This window comes from Coccinella septempunctata, chromosome 3 (assembly GCF_907165205.1).
Source record: "Coccinella septempunctata chromosome 3, icCocSept1.1, whole genome shotgun sequence".
Lineage (NCBI taxonomy): Eukaryota > Metazoa > Arthropoda > Insecta > Coleoptera > Coccinellidae > Coccinella > Coccinella septempunctata.
In genome coordinates, this window is record NC_058191.1 from 23,730,044 (window position 1) to 23,752,005 (window position 21,962).

The 21,962-nt window shown below is 33.4% G+C and overlaps 3 protein-coding genes across 4 annotated transcripts; 1 reads left to right on the forward strand and 2 right to left on the reverse strand.

The window, feature by feature from the left end:
- Positions 1–635: 635 nt before the first annotated feature.
- On the reverse strand, positions 636–10,365 carry LOC123309903 (NEDD4 family-interacting protein 2). Its single transcript, XM_044893203.1, has 5 exons — positions 10,168–10,365; positions 9,868–10,110; positions 1,909–2,026; positions 1,670–1,855; positions 636–1,614 (listed from the first exon to the last, which is right to left on the reverse strand). The coding sequence occupies exons 1-5, from the start codon at positions 10,192–10,194 to the stop codon at positions 1,511–1,513; spliced, it is 678 nt and encodes a 225-aa protein (XP_044749138.1). The 5' UTR covers positions 10,195–10,365; the 3' UTR covers positions 636–1,510.
- Positions 10,366–10,672: 307 nt separating this feature from the next.
- Positions 10,673–11,499, forward strand: LOC123309274 (60S ribosomal protein L21). Of its 2 annotated transcripts, none has more exons than XM_044892298.1 (2): positions 10,673–10,817; positions 10,981–11,499. In XM_044892298.1, the coding sequence occupies exon 2, from the start codon at positions 10,986–10,988 to the stop codon at positions 11,463–11,465; it is 480 nt and encodes a 159-aa protein (XP_044748233.1). In that variant the 5' UTR covers positions 10,673–10,817; positions 10,981–10,985; the 3' UTR covers positions 11,466–11,499. The 2 variants fall into 2 exon arrangements, with proteins under 2 accessions (XP_044748233.1, XP_044748234.1); XM_044892299.1 differs by having other exon boundaries at positions 10,776–10,872.
- A 1,987-nt stretch (positions 11,500–13,486) lies between these two features.
- LOC123309692 (ubiquitin carboxyl-terminal hydrolase 46) lies at positions 13,487–21,929 on the reverse strand. Its single transcript, XM_044892917.1, has 8 exons — positions 21,769–21,929; positions 21,584–21,664; positions 21,314–21,530; positions 21,096–21,176; positions 20,931–21,043; positions 20,528–20,863; positions 18,084–18,227; positions 13,487–14,906 (listed from the first exon to the last, which is right to left on the reverse strand). The coding sequence occupies exons 1-8, from the start codon at positions 21,769–21,771 to the stop codon at positions 14,799–14,801; spliced, it is 1,083 nt and encodes a 360-aa protein (XP_044748852.1). The 5' UTR covers positions 21,772–21,929; the 3' UTR covers positions 13,487–14,798.
- Positions 21,930–21,962: the final 33 nt, after the last annotated feature.

Here is a 21,962-nt window from a genome sequence, read left to right on the forward strand (position 1 = left end):
AAATCTACAAACCTCACTATGAAAAAATGGAATCTTAAAGAAATAATAATTAATAATAAACATAAAAAAATTAATTAGCATGTGAAGAAAAACCTCACGATGAAGAAAACTAAAAAATTCCAATTACCGAAAGATTCGCGCAACGTTCCAGAAAAAAAAAAATTACAATTCCTTATGGCCTACTTTGTTATCACTAATTTACGATCCTAGTTCCTGCTATAACTTTGCCTAGAAATAGCAGTCACGTTTCTTGCGTAAATTCGTATTTCTTTAACCTGTTACATTTCCCGAAATATCCGCTAGAAAACTATGCTGTAAAGAGCACATTTTTCATCAGAAATAAAAGCTGCGGGTAAGGATCACATTCCAGCAAAAATGTCCAATATATAAGTAATGCGAATTCTATCATTTATTAATATTAAAGTAAAGCTAAAATTATCCTCTGTCCAGATACAAGTCTTGGTGATAGTGCGTCAGACAAATGACTTGGAGGTTTGGTTACGCCAAAAGCTTTCAGGCAGTGTTCTATTATTTGACACAATTTCGAGAGCGTTGGAAAAATACCGATATCAGCCGAATTATCTGCAGGTTTTCCGATAAAGTGAAAACTAAGCCGGAAAAATTAAAAATAAGGGTCAACCAGAAGAATATAATAAACTGTACATGGATTATATTTTTTTCATATTGTACATTGATATCACACCTAAAATATTACAGTCAAATAAATATTCCTAAAAAGGAATTAATTTTAAAAATAGAATAATCTTAAAAAGCATTTGTGCAAAAATAGCAAGATTCTCCATATTGCCAAATCGGATGTTATATTATACGAATTGTAAAAAGTATTTCATTATCAGACTCTAGATTTTAAATACTCTGAATTTTAATAACAATGAAATATTTCTTATTTGCACAAATGTGACATGTCCTAGAGACCCTATAGTATACTACAACCAGTACAACCCATAGTTTCTTCAGCTGGAACTCCTGTAATAATGCATTCCATTGAAATTTCTTTAATACTTTTACAGGACGTGAAACACTCTTTTCGAAACATTATGCACTACACACAATTGTAGATATTTAATAATGAATATACATAAATATAAACTAAATATTTACTGTTACATCTTGCTATTTTGATGGTTATTCCACAAATCACATAATCTGCATATGAGAATTCAACAATCTAAATATATTTATAACATTTATTACTCTAGGAATGACTCAGAAGTAAGTGACTGGTTTCTTATCACCCAGATAATTTGGTATATAGCGATAGTGAAACAAAGGGAATTTAACAATTGAAGTGATAAAATTTCACCTATCATGTCATGTCAATCGAGTTGACTTTTAATGTAGTGTGAACATACCCATTCGGAGAAGTGCAGTAAATATGGCCTGTTACTGATTTCCTCTAAAAATGTTCTTCAACCTGGAAATATTCCGAATAATCAACACATTATTCAGGACATGGGAATTTCCAAATATTCTACATGAGACTCATATCCTAATAAAAAAATAGAAGGCGCTCTTGATGACTAGCTGACAACATATGCCAGCCTCTCTTTATACTCAAATATTGCAAAATGGCCCTCAAACAAATTATCAAACCTGAAAATATTTATAGAATAGATTAAATTGTCTTTATATCCAATTGAAATCTCACCAAAAGTCATGATCAACCACCATAGCCAACTATTATCTTTAGATGCCAAATCTGTAGAATGCTGTACTATAAAGGTCCACTTGGCTAGAGATAATCCAAATCCAGCAAGAGCACCATAGCGTGAAGCGATTGTGTGACAGAAGCACAGTAGGAGTAAAAATCCTATCCAATTGAATACAAAAGCCACTGTAAATTTAATGATAATTTATGATGGAAATTGGCATTATAATTAATCTTACCGAAGAATGCCACATAAAACATGAAATCTGTGCCAAGAAGGCTCGTGTCTGTATCATCTGCGCCTTCGTTAGTGATTGTTATAACTCTCTGATTATGAGGTCTGGCAAATACAGGAGGCTATGAAATAAAAAATTAACAACATATATTAACCTTTATTTATTTACAGGAACAGGAATTCATATAGAATATGAGATTGTGAAGATAATTTTGAACTATTCTAAATGACCACAAAATAAGAAAACACTAGTTATGTGGATTTTTAAACTGTGTATATGTTACCGGCAATGTGTATAATTCAGGCATTCTATACAATGCCTAGGCAATGTACAGAATGCCTTAGTCTTCTAGGCAATGTATGAAATATATAATTCGAATGCGTTTGTCCATTTGATACTTTACTTAGGCGTTGTATACAATTCCTAGGTATTCTATAGAATGCCCGCTGATTGGTCGGGAATTTGTGAAGTGAAATGTTTCAGGTGTGAATTTCTTATCAGAATGGGTATGTACAGGATGGGCAGTATGGGCACAATTCGTTCTCTATTGAGGGGATTTCGAGAACTAGGTATAAGAGCTAGATGAAAACGGATGACACATTTCCTAACTCTTTTTCAGAGAAAAAAGAATGGTGGGAATCGTGGTTTTTGAATTACTAGCAAAAAATGAGATTTTGACGATTTCGAAAAGTTCTCATAACTTTTCTGTCTTTGAACTTACAGATCTGAAACTTGAACCCATGAGGCACTTTTATACGTAGAATCTACTGACAAAAGATTTCTTCCAATTCATAAATAACAAATTCAATTAAAGTTTGCATTTAAAAAAACGAAAGTTCGCTTACTGCTTCGAAATTAGAAAATATTTTGAGCCCGTCTTTTGATTCTACGTAAAAATTTTCATTTCCTCTTTTGATAGAGATTTTACGAGATAGAGACATTTCTGAAAAGCCATTCTGAATATGATATGATATGTTTAATATTTTCTTTTTATCTAAAATGAACATCAGAGACGCTCGTTAATTGGCCGCCATTTTAATGAATTCGCAAGGAACGATTGCGCTCCTTAAATCGTCAACATCTTCCCTCATCAATGAGATCTTACCTTAACACATTGCCTGCTAGGTGTTAGGTATTCTATAGAATACTTGGGCAATGTATGAAATAAATAATATTTCATACATTGCCTGACCTTTTCAGGCATTTTATACAGTACCTAGGCATTGTATAGAATGCCGGATTATACACATTGCCGGTAACATATAATTATATTTTTTACGATGAAAATTCCGTTTTTAAAAACACAAACTTTATTTTGGAAATTTACAACAGTGACTAGAGACTACTCTATGTAATGAGACAAAGACTTCTGAATTAATTCTCCTCTTGCATCCTGAATGAATAGATATTTATAACATTGGGTTATCTTAAAAGAGATAAGGATGCAGGTGCACTATTGCGTAATATTAATATTGTATGGCTATATGTAGATTCAAATAGGAAACAAACAAAAGTCTAATTTGAGTTAATAAGGGTTAGGATTATGTAATACACACACCGGCAAATTTAAAGGAACGGAGATATACTTTCGCAAATGAAAGGTATTTTTGCTCTATTTGATTTTTGTGCTGCCTAGATCTGGAAGCCATTCCATTCTTATACAATTGTCATTCATTTTGCACATTTTTATCAATTAAGTCGACGTCAAAGCCAAATCAAAGCAAAAATATCTGTCATTACATTACATTACATTTGAAACGCGTATTTTCTTTGTAGATTTCTTAGTTTTGTCTTAAGTAATTGTTTGAGTTTAGTTGGTGTATGTTTACAATCATCACTTTGATTGTGAAACTGTAAATAATGAGTGATTTAGCACCACCTGAAATCGCTAGGGCAGTAGCAATGATCGAAAATGGTCGATCTTACGATGAAAGCAAACTGGAGAGTGTGTGAGGAGACGAGGTCAAGGCAGAAAAAGCTCAACCACGGCCATAGATTAGATGACTGATTTATCACATTGCAAACACTCTGCAATAGGCTTCGAACCTCAGTTCAAGCATGAAACGAAGTTCGTGGAACCACTAAAAGTGAGCGTACAGTGAGGAGAAGACTCAAAGAAGTTGGTTTGAAGGCATATAGGTCATAAAAAACACCACAACTCCAGAGACGTCATCAATTAGCGCGACTAGCTTTTGCTCGAGAACACCAAAATTGGAATGATCTCTGGGGTAAAGTTTTGTTCACGGATGAGAGCCGTTTCTGTGTAAATTCAATAGATGGGAGGGAAAGATTGTCCTGCAGGAGAACAAAACGAACAATTTAATTTTACTCCTACTGTCTCTTTCGGTGGAGGCTCAATTGTAGTGTGGAGTGGCATATGTTTAGGGGCACGCTTAGAGTTGGTGGTTACTGATGACGGCGCTTTAACGGCACATAGGTACATAGGGGATATTCTGCGAGATCATGTGATACCTTTTGCCCCATTTATCGTGGCAGATTTTTAAGTTTTTAGACAGGCTCCAAAAGCGCATGAAGCTTTGCAAAACAAATTGAAATCAACTAAACCATCCGTTGAATTTCCCTGTTGAATGATTATTTTCAAATGTGCCTCAGAAAAAATTTATAAGGAAAAATAATACAATTCATCTCCGTTCCTTTGAATTTGCCGGTCTGTGTACATAATTTTTTATCACGTTTATATAGGGGTTTAATAAATTATAAAATGATTTCACGGTGTCCCCCACAGATTGTCCACAAAATTTAAAAAAACGCAGTTTTATCCTTGTCAATTTAGATATAATTTTTGTTTTGACCCACATCATCCTATCATCCATCAGTCTAATATCGAAACAAATATGTTAGAACGGAATTAAAAATACGAGAATATCATTAGAACTATGAAGTGTTGGATTTTCAAACTCTAACCTAACATAGTATTCGCTACGAGCATTGAGTGTATATTTCAATTTGTGCATTTTCTGCCGACGAAGTCGTCAGGGAACTGCCCTCATTACCGAAAAAAAAACGATGTGGGGGGGCGATGAAATTTCCTCCCTTTTTCTGAGATACTGTTGCGATAGTTTAGCACAACAAATGTGTGAAATATTCAATCTATCATTTTATGTTTGAATTTCTTCCGATTGCTGAAAGACAGGTTCAATAACTCCTGATTTCAAAAGCCAATGAGATATGATAATGAGTTGATACCAACACATATTCATTAAAGGCACGGTCTTATAGACCGAATATCAGTAATTATAAAGCTACCAATGTGTGCCGACCATACAGTGTGTCAATTTTATAAGGTGCCACCCTTAATATCTCGACCCAGCAAAATAAGAAAAAATGCAAAAAGAGGTAAACTTTGCTTCGCAGGGGGACATTTTATACGGTTGGTTCCATCAATTTGTGTGTAGATGTAGAGGTGTGAAATCTATAATCATCTCAAATGCCCTATTTAGGCACATTCTCTTAGCTCTTGTGATGCGCACAGAGGCCAGCCTTTATACGTTATCGGGAGTTTTTCTAGTGCTTGCCTGATCTGCTTTGGCATGTCAGACTACGGTCCCATAAGTACTTATTGGACTCACGATTATGACGTACAACCAAAGCAGTATTTTAGGGTTATAGCACCTGTCTTACCAGATAGACTTCAGAACACCATCAGAGCCCAAATGCTCTACTAGTAGTGATATCAACATGTTAATTAAATAGAGGCTCATTATCCAGGGTAATTCCCAGGTATTTATTTAAACCGCGACTGCCTTAGACGGAGAAGGATAATTACCCATGTGTCAGCTATCCTCCTCATGAACACTTCATACAATCATTTTATAATGTTATATCTGTTAAGATAGGGAATTTCTCTACCAGAAATCGATGGACTTGGGCATTGTGCCACACACTTACTAATAATGTATCACTCCTTTTCTTCCTTGTATGGATTTTTTCAAGGAACGTTTGGTACTTTTCATTACTTTCGTCACAAAAGTGTTCTGTTATAAAACCATAAAAGTAGGAACAAAACCAGAAGAAACTCCCAAATAATGTTAAGACTTTCCTCGAACACACGATATAAATGTACAATCATCGCTTGGATTTAATAGCCGGTACAATTCCAAGGGTTGTTAAATGATGAAGGCAAGAGAAAGGCACAAATAGAATTTTTAAGAAATACGTTTAAGAGTTTTTTCGTGCATTTACAAGGTGGGCTAGCGTTTCTGAGTTCGTCCATTTCATTTGGAGACCTGGTGTGCACTGAGTGCATATTTTGAAGTCCCCACAACCCACAATAATCGATTCCAAACTGCTTTCTGTCAGAAAAATAAGCCCACAAAGCCACTTGACATCACACTTAATGGAATAAAAATCAACCAAAAAAATTTGCACACATACCTTGGATTGAAAATCGATACAAAACTGGAATGGACTGGGCACATAGATTATTTGTCACGAAAACTCACACCTTTGATTGGAGCATTGAGAAGAGTCAGTCCCTATCTCAGTGAAAAAGCAAGAAGGTCCATTTATTACTCGAATATTCATTCAGTGCTTACATACCTGATTAGTATATGGTCCAACACATCAATCAATAACTTACAGAGAATTCAAAGACTGCAAAATCGAGCTTTGAAGGCTATATACAATTTACCAAATGACACCCCAACAACTGAGTTACATAACACCTTGAAGATACCCAACATGAAGATCACAAAATTCGTGGAGCAGTGCAAACTAATGTACAAAATCGAGCATGGCCTACTAAAATTCAACACTGAAACGAAAAAAAGACTAAATATTCACAACTACCATACCAGACAAATTAACAATTTCCATCTAGATAATATCAGAACAAATAGAGCCAGAAATTCACCTTACTACCAGGCTGCAATGGTATATAACAACATACCTGAACATGTAAAACGGAAACAATCTCTCAAATTGTTCAATAAATTTGTTAAAGATTTTGCAATGACACATTTTGCCTAATGTTTGTTTATTTCATTTGATTTTATTCAAAATTTAATGATTCTACTAGAACATCACTCTAATGATGATTTGTAGTCTTATGTATTAAATAAATAAATAATCGCTTATTACCGCGGTTATTGGTGGTTTTGCACTTGGTTATGTCCCTTAGGCCCGGCGCAAATAGAAACGCAGGTTAGTGAGGTGACGCAGCGTGAGTTTTTGTAAAACATAGAAAAGGCCAATATCGCGCAAATAAAGCGTGATAGTGACTTGTCAAATAGTACGTGCAGCGCAGGAAAAAGCTGCGTCACCCTGCGTCACCTCACCAACCTGCGTTTCTATTTGCGCCTAGCCTTATTGTCGCCTTTCACAACTTCTGACATCGCTCATCAATAATTCGTTTGAGCCAGTTCTCGAGTATTATAACCAAAAATTGCTTGAAACCAGTTGGTGAATACTAATGATAACCAGTTACTCGCTTGAAATCGGCTAATAATTCGAAAAGATCTAAAGCAAATTTTATCAATAGAATTCGCTGTTATAGCAAACTTCATTAGTTAAACTGAGTACCTACTCATTGAGTGTATGATATCAAATGAGTAGGTACATTACTTCAAAATATCCTAATGTAGTACAAAATGAGGGGTTCAGAGCTGAAGTGAACCAAGTCCATTCAGCCTAGTTTCGAGATGAATGGCTTAGAAGATGTTTATCACCCACTAATTCAAAAGTGACTTCTTCAGATTTTAAAAGGTTAGAATGTAAGCATATGCTTACATAAGAATAATAATAAATAAAGAAGTCACTTTCGAATTAATTGGTGATAAACAACTTCTAAGCCATTCATCTCAAACTTAGGCTGAATGGACTTGGTTCACTTCAGATCTGAACCCCTCAAATAAGTCTCACCAATAATTATAGTCACTATTAATTTCACATCCAATACTACGCCATTTTCAGGTGTAATTCAAATAAAATAAAAAAAAATTCAATTTTGTCAAGTATATTTCAGAACTCGTCATTTGTATATCAGATTAGTCAATTTAATTTCAGAACGGGGACATTTGGAACTCATTTAAGTCACATTTATTGCGGAAATGATCAATAATTATTGAAAATAAGATTATTAATATGCATTTCAGAATCCGACATTCGCAACTCAGATCCATTTATTGGAATAGTCGAAGATGGTCGAAAATTGAAACTTGCATGCCTGTTTGAAGGACTTGGGATTTTTTCTTTTTTTGTTCGTTTGGTGTTAAGATCACTCAACACTCTCAAAAATCATTTGACAGATTAAAAATTAATAAATCATAACTTGACTATGAAATACTCCTAATTAATTTGAATTACAATCGACGGTTTCAGAAACTTAATATCAAATGATTATTTCTGAAATTCAATTCGAATTTGATGTTTTCTGAAATAAACCTACATTTTTGTTAATGGTAGTTGGGAAAATAACCTTTCCTAGAGGTCAATCGCCAAGTGATTCTTTATTTTCACAAAACCAGATTTATAAATATTTTTTAATTCTGCATATTATCCGTATTTTGCAATTATTTAAAATATTTACATGCTTGCCGTAAATTAGCTCAAAACTGATTAGAGAATTCATACCAAAAGGACAATAATTAGTGAATCAGAAAGACGTGAAGTAACTACCATAATCTTCGACACCAAAAATCCCGCACTCTATCTGAATGAAACTCAAGTGCAGTTTAACCTCTGGGAATTTTTATTATCCACACAAAAAATTCATGGTTTCAATAGGAGTGCAATCAGGCCATAACCCTAAAAGATTAATCCTTCCGTAGATGGGGGTCAAATTAATCTCAGCAAATGCATGCTGAATATCATTAAAATCAGAAATGCTGGCAACCAAACCATCAATTAATGAGTAGGGTAGAGAACAAAAGATCTACATGGTAGCAGTTCCCGAAATGCTTACCAAGCCACAACGACCCCAGTTCAAATAATAATAGCAATTATAATTATATCCCGATCGACATCAGGGGGTTGATAAGCAGCCCAGAATCGACCACCACCATGAGACTGAAAACCGGGAAAGGGCACCAACAGAGCTCAATCTTTTTAATATCTGAGATAAGTGTTCCTCTGGAGAGGAGTGTGGAAGCCACAAGGCTAAAGTCATAATAAACCATCAATAAAGACAAGGAAGCGTAAAGTCAGAACATGACCCACCAACTTCTAAATTCCCACAGAAAGTGTTCTTAGCCTAATCTTGAACACAGATTTGGAATGAAATTTTAGCATAAGAGCCGCTTGCCCCTTTGCTCAATTCAATTCTGTAATCAGCACAGAAAGTTGGAATATACACAGCTCAAAATTAATATTGAATTTCAGTACTGAATTTAGCATAGAGGTTAGCGGCTCTTATAGGTTTTAAGATGAGTTAAAATAAGGTCCCCTTGAATAGCGACAGGTCAAGACTGTTTAGGAACGCCTGGCAGGACCGACAGATATAATTGGATTTGACCACAAATTCTTAATCTCAATCACTGAATCAAACACAATCAGTTAAGACCATTTTCAGCTCAAATTTGAAGATGGCAGACAAAAATGATCATTATTGAGTAAGTTCTATCTGAATAGTTCTGAAAGTCTATGGCACAATCTAGATGTAAAATGCACACATGCTGACCTATATTTGATCCAGCATCTCAACTTGCATTTCATTCACATCTCTAATAATTATTGTATGTTGAACTTTAATTTTTATCTCTTCTTGATATTTGACAAATGTAAGCAAGAATGAACAGTATATATACAGATTTTTTTCACATTTTCAATACTTATGTATGTTTACTATTCAATTAGAATGCATTGTACAGGTAGTAAGTTGAAATGAAAGAACTATTTACAGATTATTACCTGCCACTGGAATAGTCAGTCCTGCCAATGCAAGTGCGGTGTCCAAGAATATATTAGAAAACATTAGAATTAGTCCTATATTTAAACCTGACTTACAGTAATAGTTGGTGTGTTGATATTAATTGGCATATGTTGTCCCTCCAAATGTTTCTCTCTTTGAACCTCTTCATAGGTAGGCAACTTAGTGGGGTTTGTCACTATTTCATATGGCGGTGGTGCATAAAAATCAGGTTTTGGTGGTGGTATGTTATCAACAGAAGATCCCATTATAATACAAGTGATCTGGGGTAAACTCTCAGGGATATTCTCTGGAATTGGTGTTACCTGTGGCAGGCCCATCTACCAAAAATAGGGAGATCTAAGTTCACAAATTCTTTCAATCTAAAATTGAAATACCTGCTCTTGATGATTGTTATCCATCATATAAGGTAGTGAATCAACAAATGTTAAACTTCAATTTGGTGCGATTCGATTCGATGTAACATTCTGCTTTCTATACCATTTAAATATATTAAAATATTAAATAGAATACCAATAAGGTCAATAAGAATTATGACACAAGTATATCAATAAAAGTTATGACAATGACAACAAGAAATTATATTTTCTTCTCCTCTATGTTCGAAATTGAAAACCATAAAAATAAAATACTTTCCACAGAAAGCTTTGAATTGCCAAGAAAACATTCTTGGTTTTCAACAGAAGGCAAAAAATACTTTTCTTTAAAGAAAACCATTTTTTTCATATTAGGATCCAATGATTTAATTCGAATAATATAAGTATCACTTAACCAGAGTTGCGGGTTATTTAAAATTTATACGTCGATCATTGGATAAACTGTCAATTTATCTTTATAAATCGTTCTTCATTATCACATCCTGATATTAAATTTGTTGATAAATTGCAATCGTGTTTAATTATTAATAATTATACCGTGAAAAAAGTATAATTTTAGTGATGACGATATTTCTGTGGATGGAATATCAAGAATCCGCCATATTTCTGTCAATTCTTCCTTTCGCTGAAAGCTAGTGTAGTTGAAGCAGGTAATAGTCAGTTATCTTACTTTCCGTAATTTGTAATATTATAAAACTGTAATCTGTAAGATATTAGTGTTCATTTTATTTATTTGTTTCATTCTATTGAATACACTAATAGTTGATGTGATGGCCATTGTTAACCTATATTAATACACGTGTTATGTTTCAGCAAATATGACTAACTCTAAGGGTTACCGTAGAGGAACTAGAGATTTGTTCTCTAGGAAATTCAAGAAACATGGAGTCATTCCTTTGTCTACATATATGAAAGTCTACAAAGTAGGAGACATTGTAGACATTAAAGGAAATGGTGCCGTCCAAAAGGGTATGCCCCACAAAGCATACCATGGAAGAACTGGTCGTGTTTTCAATGTTACTCCACACGCACTTGGCGTTATCGTCAACAAAAGGGTCAGAGGAAAAATCATCCCTAAAAGAATTAACATCCGTATTGAACATGTGAACCATTCAAAATGCCGAGAAGATTTCTTGACGAGAGTAAAAACCAATGAGAAGTTGAGGAGAGAAGCTAAGGAGAAGAAAGTGCATGTAAATCTAAGAAGACAACCTGAACAACCCAGACCAAGTCACATTGTCAGCGGTAAAGTACCAGCAGTTTGTTTAGCACCAATTCCTTATGAATTTATTGCTTAAAATGCAATTTTAGTAATAAAAAGTTTCTAAATTATTCTGTGTTTCAGTTCCCAAACCTTTTCATTTGACGAATCACCTTTGCTTATTATATCCATCAAATTATCTATTTGTATTAGAATACTCAATTGGTATTTCCAACTGCATATTTTCCCAAATATGACAATTTTCAAACATTCTTAAATCGTTCTATTAACTCAGACATTTCATGATACAATTTGCGAAATTTCTTTCTCTATATCTACTTATGTTTATTTCAGGTAAACTTTAATTTTAGGGCTAAATGTGCATTCTTCATAGTTGTTATGAAGTGTATTTTTGACTTGATCTAACAAATGCATGACACAGGCATTTGATGAAAAATTTGTTTTTCTGTTTTCATTGTCGTACATATGAGAATGCGCGGATTCGTGCCATGTGCGCCTCAATTCACAAAATTTTCATGCTTATTCATAATCGGTGTATGCTAATTTCGTAAGCACTGAGTGAGAGATATAAGGGGAAAATAAGCATTTAGTGTGTTAGTAAATTGCTATCTGTGAGCGAACCGCTACATCTTGAGTCGCGAAAATGGCAAATGAGAGACGAATTTTCTAAGCTTGCCCAGCAAATATCAGATCAGAAGAAAGAATAAACAAGCTTCAAAAATTCCACATTCTTGAATTTAGCAAATGTAAAAATCTTTAAAAGAGGAATAACAACTGAAGTGTACAGATAAAACCTGATGGTATGAAAGCTCCAGTGCTAATCCATATTTCAATGTGGATTATGTAGTTAATTTATGGATTTATCAGCGAGACGGCGATAAGCGACGCCGAAACCCGAAAGTATCATCCGGTTGTTTTCTGGTGCGAAAGTGAACCGAAACATCCCATTATTATGTATGTATTACATTGTCTGTGTAATTCGGGGCATCGGGTAAAAACCCATTCGCTTAAATCTCTCTCCTAACGTCATTTTTTGAATATTCCGGCTTTGCATAAAAATGCGACAAATCTGTAATATCGATATTTTCGCCATCGTTAGTTTCCTAGCCTTTTCCGAAAATTAGACTCTTCATTGAGAGGTACCTTTGGTAACGAATCATTGAACTCGATAATTCTTTATCGAGGGTCTATTTTTTCTATCAACTACACGATTGCACTCATCATTCATTCAAGATTCAACTAATCTTCATTGACGTAATGCTTACCATTTCCAATATTGAATTTTTTTGATAATAAGATTGCTGCGTTTCTCATTCATTATTCGTTGAATATTTCGATGAATGTTCTCTTGAATATTAGCAATACATTTGATATCCAACAACATATCATGTGTATGAATATTAGCAGTGAACACTATAAACTTTATGGGATTCTCTGTGTTATGTACCATACAAGTTGGTGCATGATACAAAAGCTCAGGAAAAAAACTTGTCTCCTGTGAGTAGTACAATCCTAATTGAAAAAAAAATTATGGGTTCCCATTTCAATTAAGGAAGTTTTTGATGGAAACTCCGAGCAAAATTCAGCTTTTTTTTAATTTACAAAAAATTTTTCATCAGGATCACAGTGAAAATCGCACAACATGGCTTAAAAAATAGTTCCCGAAAATTTCATCTTTTTTATGTTGAAAGGCAAGTAGCTGAGATCATCTGGAATAGAAATAATATATCTTAAAGCTCAAGACAAAAGACAATTTTTTGCCAAGGTGCATATTACGAGTGCATTTTTCCGTTGACCTCATACTTTTATGAAAGTAAGTACTCACCTGTTTGCTGGCCTAGGCTTCGTCGCCGTAGTTGACAATTCCCGCATGAAACAATATTTAAATGACATTTTTAATTCACTCGTTAATTATAGCCGATTTTGTAAAGAATTACTTCCACAACAGCAAATGATAGTTATCACAGGCACTTGTCTTATTAAATTCGATAAAATTATTCAATCTTTGCTCTTCCTGTAGGTCTTACTTGAGATCTTAGCTGGTCGGCCATCTCTTTTCTTTCCTCTTCCTTTCTTGTCAAATATCAAAGAAAAAAATCTATATCCTTTTTTATTAAATCTAACATTTATTTACACAATAAAAATAAAATCATCTTAGCAGTATATATCCAATCATAACTCTCTCGTGTATTCGAAATTATATATATATAGAGAAAAGAAGTAACAAACTGTTCATAAAGTGAATTTTACTGCTCTATTACAATACATTACATATACAAATAACAATGTACATTATATACAAGGCATAAACCATATCTCATATATTTATTGCAATTTCTCTTTATAATAATCCATATAAAAAATTTATATGGTACTGATTCGATATTATTCAGGCAACTTACTGGAAAATGTAATTAAAATAAGTGGGTGTTATATGTGACATCTGAAGGAAAAAAAATAACAAATTGATGACAAATGCCTTGAACAGAATTCACGTAATGACCTGATGTTTACTTTTTCCATGCTCACACATAAAATAAATTAATAATTCCTCAAAACTTATCACAGACAATGCAAAGAAATGTTTCATCATCCAATGCTATTTCGAATGCAAAAATAAGAAACATTTAGAGAAAATTTTTCCAACATATTTCAAGAAAAAATCATATATATTTTGACAGGCTCTTTGAACGACTGGGAGGAAGAATTTATGTAAGATCAATAACCTTTTTTCAACCCAAAAATGATTCTGAGCATGATTAAATCAACTGTTTTCAAATAAACTTTTACTCAAATACTTTGTATGCAGAAATTCGGTAAAATTCACTAAATATTCTGACTAATATTTACAAGAATGTAACAGAATGACTATTCACAAGTTGATGAAAAAGAATAGATAGACCAATTTCAAAAGCACATAATTAATACCATCAAAATACAATTTGACACAGCTGATAGCTAATCCTCTCGGAGAATAAGATAATGAAAAAAATAATTTCGCAAGTATTCTTCATAATATGAGGAATGATGTACAATGAAAAATTTTTATATTTCACTTTCCTAATAAGAGCAACAATAGTTAATATTTTGAAATATGTACATTTCGTTAAACAATGTGCTTTTAAAAATTCGATATATATTAAATTGGTAATTGGAATGAAAATTTCATAAATCCCTATTCTTTTTAAAAATAGTAAAATTATTTGGCTAAAAATTCAACATAAATGGAATTACCCCTCGAATATAAAAAGTATAGACAAAATTGGAAGAAATCATCAAGAATTATTTTTCATTTGCAAAACTAGGAAATCACTTATTTTGTTAAGTTCATATCCATATTTTGCGATTTCTTTAGAACTGATGAGATCCTGTACTTTGCTCCTAGTCTCTGGAAGGCACAGAACATGCTTCATAAGCTCTCTCTTGACTGATAAAATAATATATATCCTGTTTCTGATGATTTTTGGGTATCCGACGTTAGGCCATAAAAATCTTCGATAGTTGATGCGTCGATTTTCTGGTACAACATACATTATCATTTATTGAACATTCTTCAAAATCACTTACTTAAAGACAGGATGTTTCACGCAAAGTGTCAACTAGAAGTATCTAGAGAACCAAATAAAAATTTTCTCTGAAAATTTGTGTATCATAATGATTGACAGGGATTTATTCAACTCAAATATACTCGTTTCGATGTACTTCCGGTTACACCAGAAGTTGACCAAACTAAGTTTGACACCATATAATTTATTACATTTTTTGATTCTCACTAAATTTTTGGTTTATTTGAACTTCTTCCTCGAGGTTTTTGATATATTAATTTATTATTTTAATTTTGACGTAAAGCTAGTCTAGTGTGATTGTATGATACAGATTTTTGCGTCCCATCTAACGGTCCATTAAAATAGAGAATTTCATTTTAAAAATCAACTTTTTCATCTAGTCAATTTTTTAACTTCCCCAAGAAACATTCCGAATAACTTAGACAGTGAGTAGAATCTAGAGATTCTCTGATATGAAACAGAATCTCAAGACTATGTTTAGGTCAGATTTGAGACATATGAATTTATCTCCAGAACCTTGAGATTTGGGTATGGGGAAATTCATCTCAGTGAGATGAGAATATTTTAGTTGAACAGATCCTGCACATTCATTGCGATCAACAAATTTTCAGAACAAAAATCTCATTCGGTTCTCTAGTGGAGACTTTGCATGAAACACCATGTATATATTTGCATACAATGAGCATTGTAACGTGGTTACTCGGAGAAACCTAATCTCGAGCGCCAGCAATTCTTTTCAATAGGAAGAATAGCAAACCTACCAGAGTAGCTGCTAGCCGGAGACAGAGCTCGCTGTTGTCTAGGGTGGTAGCGACAACGAAGAAGTCAAAATCGAATTATGCAAAAGTTCATTGACACCTTCGGAAACTAATTACATGTACAAGGGAGATATGTGTGGGCACGAAATATGAGCGACTCTATAAGCGAAAACACATTCGGGAAATCCTATCCGGTCACGAGCACTTTATGGAATTTATACCGGGTGTAGTGAAAAATCAAAGGTTCAACAAAAATGCGCCAACCAGAACTGACGGAACGAATGCTAAGGACTTGCTATACGGTATCGGTATGTAGTTGTATTTCTCCGGAAATGAAACACAACAAGGGCGGATCTGTGCGAGACTTTTATTCGCTACCCCAAGGGCTATAACGCACCATGACTGATAGCGAAGAAAAAGTCTATTTTTTTTAGCGCAACTACGGGATTTCACTGACTACGAGCGGTATCTCTTATTCTCTGCCCCAAGGGCTATAACGCGCCATGACTGACAGAAAAGAAGCGATTTCGGATTCAACACTTATGACGCGGAACGCGGACAGGAGGGTTGACGGGACTTTCCCTTGAGTACCCCAAGGGCTTACGCGCCATGACTGATAGCGAAGGGAAAAGTCAGACTCGCGAAACAGGGTAAAGAACGATAAAATACAACAGAAAGCGATACAGTACAGCAGTGTCAAAGTTAAAGAAGTAACGGCGTAGGTCTAACAAACAAACTGAACGGTACAGACGGGGACCTACCTCCTTCGTTTCAAGCACTCGCGGAAACTCAAAGGAAAGAAAAGAAAACTAAAAAATTAATTCTAAATAGCACTGATGCAACACAAAAAAAAAATACTGCTTAAACGGCGAAATTCAGAAAATACGGAAAACTAACTGAAGTAAGAGAACTGAATTTAAAACAGAAGTCACCACGTTAAAACTGAAAAATTTAAGGGCGAAAAATCGAAAGTCGAAATACTGAAGTAACCGAGCAAAGTTAAAAGGTAAGTCGAAGAACTGAAGTAAAAGTAAAAGTGACCGTCGCGGGGGAAAATTTGCTTTTATAGGCAAATCCCCTCTCACGGTAAAAATCTGAAAATTCCAGAATGCGACAAGAATGAAAAACGTCGTCAGCTCCGGTTTATCGCATATCAACAGATGAAAAACGTCGAAATCTTCAACGGCATGTAAGAAAAACAACGCGAAACACAGATAAGCGGTTTTTTACATTTACTCTGCCTATCGGAATGAACGTACGGAATATTCGAGAATTAAAATATTTTCAAAGACGGAAATTTAAAACGAAAGAAATGCACTAAAATGAATTCCAATTTTCCTCAGAAAACTGGACTTCATTACAGCATATAAAGGTTAAAATAGATTTATTTTCTTGCTTGCGTTCACAAACTTACTCTGAGTAAGCTCTGATTACTCGAAGCTTTCACAAACGTACTTTTAGTTCCTCAGAGTATGCTCGCTGAGTATGACCATACTCATACTCTACTCTCGGAGTAAGTTTATGAACACACCCCTTGAAATCCATACCATACAGACAGTCAATTCTCATTGTTAATTGCCAAAATTTTGATTCAAATGATTTAGTGATTATGTCATTGGTCTTGAGAAGTTATTGATGTTTGTTCCCATCAAAGAAGAGTAGATGCTAACCATGGTTTCCGTATAATATAACCTAACCTAACCATGGTTTCCATATTATTTGAACTCATCAGAGAAACACAACCCCCACTCCGATGGAAAAGTGTTTCATTTGAAAAATATATGAAACTTGAAATGAGCCAGGTGGCAGTGTTAGCTAATAAGGACTACAGTGACTCTATATAGTCACTGTAATAAGGACTAAACCATTTAACCGTTCAAAGTCGCAAATGTCATTTCATATTTTTCCTATTTCCACTAACCAGAGCCATATACACATTGAATAAATTACAAAAAAAATGTAGCTGTACTCTATTCACTTTCATAAAAGAAGTTGGTTGGCCATGGAATAATTTTCTGAAGATTTTGTAACTAAAAGGGAGTAAGGTTCGTACCCTTGAAATGCCTTTAAAAAAAGACGTTGCCACAACCATTTATCAACTCCTATTTTTTCACGCAGGAAAGAATCAGGGGCAGCCAAATTAATTGTTTATTTGCATTTCTTTAAAATCTCCAATTATGCTTTGAAATGGAAACAAGTTAGGAAGTTAATATGTATATTATTTTCCTGAAGAAAATAATCCGTTGAAGACGTTGAAAACTTCCATGGGATGTTATTTTAAGGAAATTTTCGACTGGCTACATAATATTATTTTTTTAATCCATCTGATATTGGGCTACAAATTTTAAAAAACTGAGTAAAGATACTTACATCAACTTGATCATCATCAAACAACAACCAGAAGCCGTGACTCTTCACTATACTTATGTAGTGGCCACGGTTGGGTCCGCTACCACAATGTATTACAACTGCCACTAGATCATACAATCGATCTGGATTCAAAGCATCATCTGACTGAAATGAAAATTACTTTTCAGTAATATCATTAATTAATAAAAAAAAAATCGACAGTTGCATATAAATGAACTCCTTGTTCTGTGACATAGACACAAGGTATAAAAAACCCTACAACTTGCAGAGAATCTGCAGATGCCTAAAACAGTTCATGAATGTCTTAAAAGTCTCGTTTATTAGCTTAGATATTCTAAATTAATTTCTTATAATATTGATGCGAAACTCATTTTGTCTAAGATAGTGCCAGATGAAAACAAGTTTTACAGTAATTTTTAATAGATGAACACTATGGGTGTGAAAAAAATATTGGACAATACAATATTCTCAATCAAAACTGTTGATGTGCATTCCTTTCTTTTACATATATCATCCATTCAATATATTATTTATATTTATGATACTGTGAGTACATGAAGTATGTAGTTTGCTAATATTTTGATTTCTGTTAGGTTTACAAAAATAATGTTTTAAAGTATACAGAGTGCACCATCACTCCAAAATAACTTATAAACAAATTTGTTTAATAGTACAACTGTGACTGCATAATTCTAACCTTATTTATTTTAGACTTATCGAGAAATAATTTACGGGAATGTTTTTATTCAAAATAATTAACAGCAACGAATAACATTAATCTTATTTACTTAGATGTTCAACTTGTCTTCCTTCTTTTATTTGACAGTATCCAAGTCTATTGTTTCACTCTAAAACACTCTAAACATTTTTTTTTTTGAAACTAATAGGAATCGAAATATTAGCAAGTTATGTTACTTTATGTACACATTATATATGTAGGTATATTATATCAATTATAATTTAATTGAGTATTGTAACTTTTTGTACTTGTTGAGAACGGGTTGAAGGACCTTATGGGAAATACTTTCGGTACTGCTACTTCATACATGCAATGCAAAGTGGAACAATTTAGTTCTTTAGCTTATATGGTGTGTAAACATCGGGGGAATGAACAGCACCAACTCCTGCAAAGACTATTTCCGAAAGTTCATAATTCTGACGTTTTACACCCAATTCATTTATGCTTGTCTCCTGCATCTGCATGACAATAAGCATAAATACATGGAAAGTGGTGAATTCCACCAATATGCCACATGTTACAGACAAGATCTGTGTATGCCGTACTACAGAATGAGAAAAAGTCAGAAAGCTACTAATTACTTAGCAATTGAATTATATAATCGACGTCCGGGAGAAATGAAACAGACGAACAGTTTTAAAAAACGCCTCTGTCATTTTTTTACGTCAAAATGTTACTACTCGATTGAGGAAATCATGTCAGATATTTTCGGGAAGTAAAAATCTATAATTAATTTATTCTTGTTACTGTTTTCCTTTTAGTATTTTCTTACATGACTATTATTGTTACCGTCTGTAATAATTTTTGGAATAAATTTAATTTGAAACATTCATTATTGTTCACAGCTTTTCAACACTCATTGCTTTCTAGATAGTAGTGATCCAATCTGATGGCAGCAATATCAAATAAGTCAATCAAGTTAAAAATTTAACAAAATGGAATTGGCTCTGGCCTTCTCATCTCTTGTTTAATCAGGAAATACTGGTCTTTTCTTGTTTAGTTGGTCAAGTTTTATTTTTTTTTTGAGCAATTGAAAGTTTTTGTTGATCATCCGATCATTCTATTATCATCAATACTATTCATTTCCTGATTCATAACTGCTTCAAAGTGCCGTACCATTTCATCATTAAAATACAGGTCAAATTAAACTTGAACCTTGGAGATGCACCCTTAAGATTCAAATGGCCTAACTCCAATTTTAACTCAAACTAACAATTCAACTTGGTCATGTTCTTTGAAAATAACCGCGTCGGCGCAAACACGCCATAAACTGAAATGTTGAAATTTGCCCTTGAAAAACGCAAGTCGAAACTGGCCTATCTCTCGCTTATTCTATAACAACACGCAATTGGCCTAACTCCCCACAAAAATTACACGATCACATGCTAAATATTACACCAATCATTCCCTATGTTCTAGCAACAGGAAAAATAAAATAATTTGAAAACTAATTTTGCTCAATTACTTTTCATGCTTCTGGGAAGTTTTTGTATCTCCTGAACAATTTCAGATTTTGGCATTAGGCCATTTGTTCCTTAAGCCGACGATTTGCTGTTGTTTGAGCCAATTTCCTGATCAAAAATCAACAGTTTCCCAGATATTTCAGTTCTTGCAATTCTTGAAATAAAAACTTTTCAATAACAAATAATCATCCAAACTTGATCGAATATCAACTGTGAAATATTTGTTTCAAAATTGTACTCACTGTATTGAAGAGTCGCAGTTCTAAAGGAAAAACTACCCTATGAGATACTTTAATATGTCTGTTATACTGTTCCATATATTTGAACCTCTTGAGATGTAAAGCAAGTATCATTGGTAATTTTTTAACTCGCATTCTTTTCTGGGCTTCTTGGTAACTACTGCAGTTGTCACACTTGAACTTATTATCACTACACAAGGTCTCTGTATTACTGAAGCATCGTAGACAGTGTGTAATACTTGTATTTTGTTCAATATCTACTTGCAAATCAAAAAAGTCTTCATCAATGCTGCTTACATTCTCACAGTTCAGACATCTAGTTTCACTTGTTAAAATACCCTATAAAAGGAAATTAATAAAATAATGCTTTTAATAATGAAGTTCCCATCAAAAAGAAAAAGAATACCTGAAATATTTCATGAACCCATGTAGGTTCTTGTGGTAAATGATTTGTCCCATTCTCACCTATACCTTTTGTTTTATTAATATTATTAGAAGTAGAATTTTGTTGACGTTCAGCTGAAAAGTAATTGGTTAAGAAGAATATTTATGTTAAGTTGAATCAACTCACCTAAAATTATCTCACTAATATGATTTACTAAAAAATTGAGGAACTCATGTGCATCTTGTTGCATATAATTATCAAATTCCTCTGGAAGAATTTTAAAATCAGGGTACAGCCAGTTAGATTTAAATTAGAAACAACTATTATTATTTGATGTTTTCATAAGGTCAAAAGTAATATTCACATACAATTATAATTTTAATTTTGCAGTATAACTTTCTTACCTTTCTCCTTCCTTAGCCTAGCTATAAACTTTTTGGGGGCAATAGAACCCACTTTCTTCTTATGAGTTGCAATACTGTAAAATAAATCTGCTAAACATGTAAGGAGAGTTTCCTTAGTTCTCTTGTTCTTAGCTTTGTATTCAAGAACTTTATCTCTGAATGGTTTGCAAAAGTATAAGGCTTGTAGAACAGAATTACTATAACATGTATTACCAAACTGTAAAAAAATCAGTTTCAGATTCAGAATGCAAAAAAAATATTTTACTATACATTTACGAGACCAAAGTAACGCTCATTTGAAGGAAATTGTTCAGAACCTATATCTCTTTCCAACTGAGAAATATTCGCACCCTAGAAGAAAATTTTCATAAATTCATCAAAATGATTATTTATGGTTAACATGACCATGATATTAATGGAAGGTTTATTAATACGATATCTTGTTTATTAATTACCATATTTTGGAAGCTAATCCATTTCGTTTAAATAAGAAACTTCAGATTTCAGAGAGAATTTACAACATAATTTCCTCATTACCGCATTTTGACAAATTCTGAAACAAGTAACGACCATCATTCCTTCAACCTTCAACAAAATTGACATTTCAAACTTTGTTTCGAACCACAGAGCTAAAAAGTCTCAAAAACAA

What these genes read in the sequence shown, in the direction of transcription:
- LOC123309692 (XM_044892917.1), bottom strand. An exon ending in TATTAGTGAGATAATTTTAG is followed by an intron (nt 21,044 to 21,095) that starts GTGAGTTGATTC and finishes ATTACTTTTCAG; the next exon opens with CTGAACGTCAACAAAATTCT. An exon ending in AACTGCGACTCTTCAATACA is followed by an intron (nt 18,228 to 20,527) that starts GTGAGTACAATT and finishes TTTTCATTTCAG; the next exon opens with TCAGATGATGCTTTGAATCC.
- LOC123309903 (XM_044893203.1), bottom strand. Translation starts at nt 10,194, where the DNA reads ATGATGGATAACAATCATCAAGAGCAG. An exon ending in GTTTTATGTGGCATTCTTCG is followed by an intron (nt 1,856 to 1,908) that starts GTAAGATTAATT and finishes TTAAATTTACAG; the next exon opens with TGGCTTTTGTATTCAATTGG. An exon ending in GTGGTTGATCATGACTTTTG is followed by an intron (nt 1,615 to 1,669) that starts GTGAGATTTCAA and finishes AAATATTTTCAG; the next exon opens with GTTTGATAATTTGTTTGAGG.
- LOC123309274 (XM_044892298.1), top strand. Translation starts at nt 10,986, where the DNA reads ATGACTAACTCTAAGGGTTACCGTAGAGGAACTAGAGATTTGTTCTCT.